The sequence below is a fragment of the Eupeodes corollae genome, chromosome 2 (assembly GCF_945859685.1).
Source record: "Eupeodes corollae chromosome 2, idEupCoro1.1, whole genome shotgun sequence".
Classification (NCBI taxonomy): domain Eukaryota; kingdom Metazoa; phylum Arthropoda; class Insecta; order Diptera; family Syrphidae; genus Eupeodes; species Eupeodes corollae.
Window position 1 is genome coordinate 121045074 of NC_079148.1, and position 2845 is coordinate 121047918.

Genomic DNA, 2845 nt, shown 5'->3' on the forward strand with positions numbered 1-2845 from the left:
AATGTTTAATTTTTCACTTGCTCCAATTTGTAAAAAAAAAACCAAACTAAAAAGGGAGGGAGGTAGGTGTTTGTGAAGTGAATGAAAGTGAAAAAGAAATTACAAGTACCTAACAAAGTGGATTGTATCCGTGTATGAATCGAATCCACATCAAACATATTTACCTATAAAAACCGAAGATCTGACTTCAATACAATATCAGTCGCTTTTGGTATTTCGGTTAAATTGAAACGGTCAAAGCTTTTGCACACTTATACTCGTCTGTAATTATCCCAAAATGGCATTTAAATTTGTGACTTTGTGTGCCTTATTGGCTATCGTGAATGCTGGAGGACTTGTCCATCATCCAGTCACCTATACTCAGATCCATAATGTTGCATCAGCAGACCAGATCCATCACCATGCTCAGCAATATTCACAAGGAGTCGAAGGATCTCATATTCAGTATGTTCCAGCTTTAGCCAAGACAATTCACTATACTGCTCCAGTGCATTCGGGACAAGTTTATACAGCTCCAGCTTTTACCCATGTATCTTATGGCACTCAATCGTACGGAAGAAGCTTAGGATTTAATGAAGGACCCTCGTCCACACCATCTTCACATTCTTCAGAGTCCGAGGAAACAACAACAACTGCTGAACTATCAACGACTGAATCAACAACTGCTGAAGCTAAGAGCACTGAGGAGACATCTCACGCATCCAAATCGGCAGAAGCTGAACCAACTCAAGCTTCCTATCAATATGAGCCTTCAACTTCCTCTGGCTACAAGTATGAAGCTCCATCTTCTTCTGAAACACATTCCTCTGGAGTTCCAACTTTCTACAAGTACCACACTTCCCTTCAGCAACACGCAGGAGATCATCACGTCGCATCCGTGCCATCGTTTGTGAAGTATGAAGTTCCAGCTCAAACTGTTGTCAAATACGCTGCGCCAGCTCACTACGCTGCTCCAGCAACTCACTATGCTGCACCATCAACTCACTACGCTGCCCCAGCAACTCACTACGCTGCTACTGCTCCTCATCAAACCCTTGTCCATTATACTACTCCATCGGTTCAGACCGTTTACCATAAAACTGTTGCTCCCCAAGCCGTTCACGTCAAGTATGCCAGTCCTGAACCAGCAGTCTATACATCTTTCGGCGAACATCCCCCAGCTGTCTACAGCCATCATACTGCCGTACCAGCTACAACTGTCCACCACACTTATGCCGCTCCTCAACCCAGTTTTATCAAGTACGCCGCTCCAGTTTCGAACCCAGGACAGGTTACCTATGTCGCTGCAGCCCCAACTGTCTACACCAAATATGGCGTCACAGCTGAGTCTGCTTCTCACGCCAGCCATCTTGCTCCAGCACCAACTGGCTTCATTAAATACGGTTCCCCAGCCACAATTACTACCTATACAGCTCCACAACATTCAGCTGAGTCTTCTTCCACCAAATTGTTCAAATACAATGGTCCATCATTCCAAACCCACTCTGTTGAATCTTCAACAGAAAGTCAATCCCAATCGCAGTCGTCAAATGAGGAAAACAAAGACAGTGTTGAAGTTAAGAATCCAGAAAGCACCACAGCTTCATACCAGACTTCAGGAGCATATCTGCCTCCATCAGCTTCTCAATTGATTTCTCATCAAAACTATGAAGTTCCATCATCAGCTGAAGCCCAGTACAATCATCAACAAGAGTCTGCAAGGAGTCTATCAAACGAACACAACTTGTGGTCCACAGATGGAGCTTCTTCCCACGTTAGCTTCAAGGGATTCGGAACTTCATATGGATATTAAGTTTACCTAGAAGCTGGGCCTTTTATTTTGTATTCCTTAAACTACAACTGTTGCTTAGTTTTAAGAATGTTATAGAATTTCTATGTTTATCAAATTTGTTTATTTTATTTGTATGTAATAAATAGTAAGCGTTTTGCAATATACAAATATTTTTAATTTCCTATAATTTTGTGGCGGCCACGTTGTTTTTCTATTCTCTTTATGTTTTTCAAACAAAGAAATAAAAACTTAAAAAGAGGCTGGAATGCGACACACAATGATAACATCCCATTCCGTCTGTCGATTAGTCTTGCTTAAAAGGTTTGAAGGTTTTCTTGTTTTGTTAAATAAGGTGCCAGTTAAAGTATTCTAAGCAATTTAAAAATTTCCAAAAATATTTTGCATATAAATAAATAAGTTTGATTTCAAAAATCTGTTTTGTTAGTCAAAAACCAATCTACTTTGTTTTGTAAATGTTATTTTTTTTATGAAATGTCAAAGACAATATTTTGTGTGAGATAAAAAAAAAGGTTGAAGCCAATATTTTTAATTTTTGCAAAGATATTTGAGTCGAAAATTAATTTTAACCAACTTGTATTAATTTGTTTGTTAGGTTTTTTTTTTGTAAGGAAACTGTCAATTCGATTATTCTCAAAATTATTCCGAATGTTGAAAACAATATTTCTTATAAGATATCAGTAGTTGGCAGCTATAATCTCAAATATTTAAAAAGAAATTTGAGTCGAATATTATTTATTAACAACTTTGAGTAACGTTTTAAGGTTTTTATTTTTTATAAAAAAAGTGTCAATTCGATTTTTTTTAATTATACCAGATGTTCAAAATATTAATTTTTGTTGCACAAAATAATTTTTAAGATAAAATCATTTTTTGTTCATACAATTTTCGAGGAGACATTTAATTTTTTTCAGTTTTTTGGATTTATAAAAAACCGTTAGTCGGAATCACGCTTGTTCTAGAATCAAGATCAGGAATTACTAATATTGATAAATATCAACCCCCCTTATACATTCTTCTTGACTCAAGTAATCAGCTTTCTAAACACAATAATTC

General features: G+C 37.1%; 1 protein-coding gene across 1 annotated transcript; it reads left to right on the top strand.

Annotated features, from left to right (window-relative positions):
* Positions 1–202: 202 nt before the first annotated feature.
* LOC129947018 (protein dissatisfaction-like) lies at positions 203–1939 on the top strand. The gene has a single exon (XM_056057420.1). The coding sequence runs from the start codon at positions 278–280 to the stop codon at positions 1790–1792; it is 1515 nt and encodes a 504-aa protein (XP_055913395.1). The 5' UTR covers positions 203–277; the 3' UTR covers positions 1793–1939.
* Positions 1940–2845: the final 906 nt, after the last annotated feature.

Excerpts from the sequence above, each read along its gene's own strand:
- LOC129947018 (XM_056057420.1), top strand. The coding sequence starts at position 278 with ATGGCATTTAAATTTGTGACTTTGTGTGCCTTATTGGCTATCGTGAAT.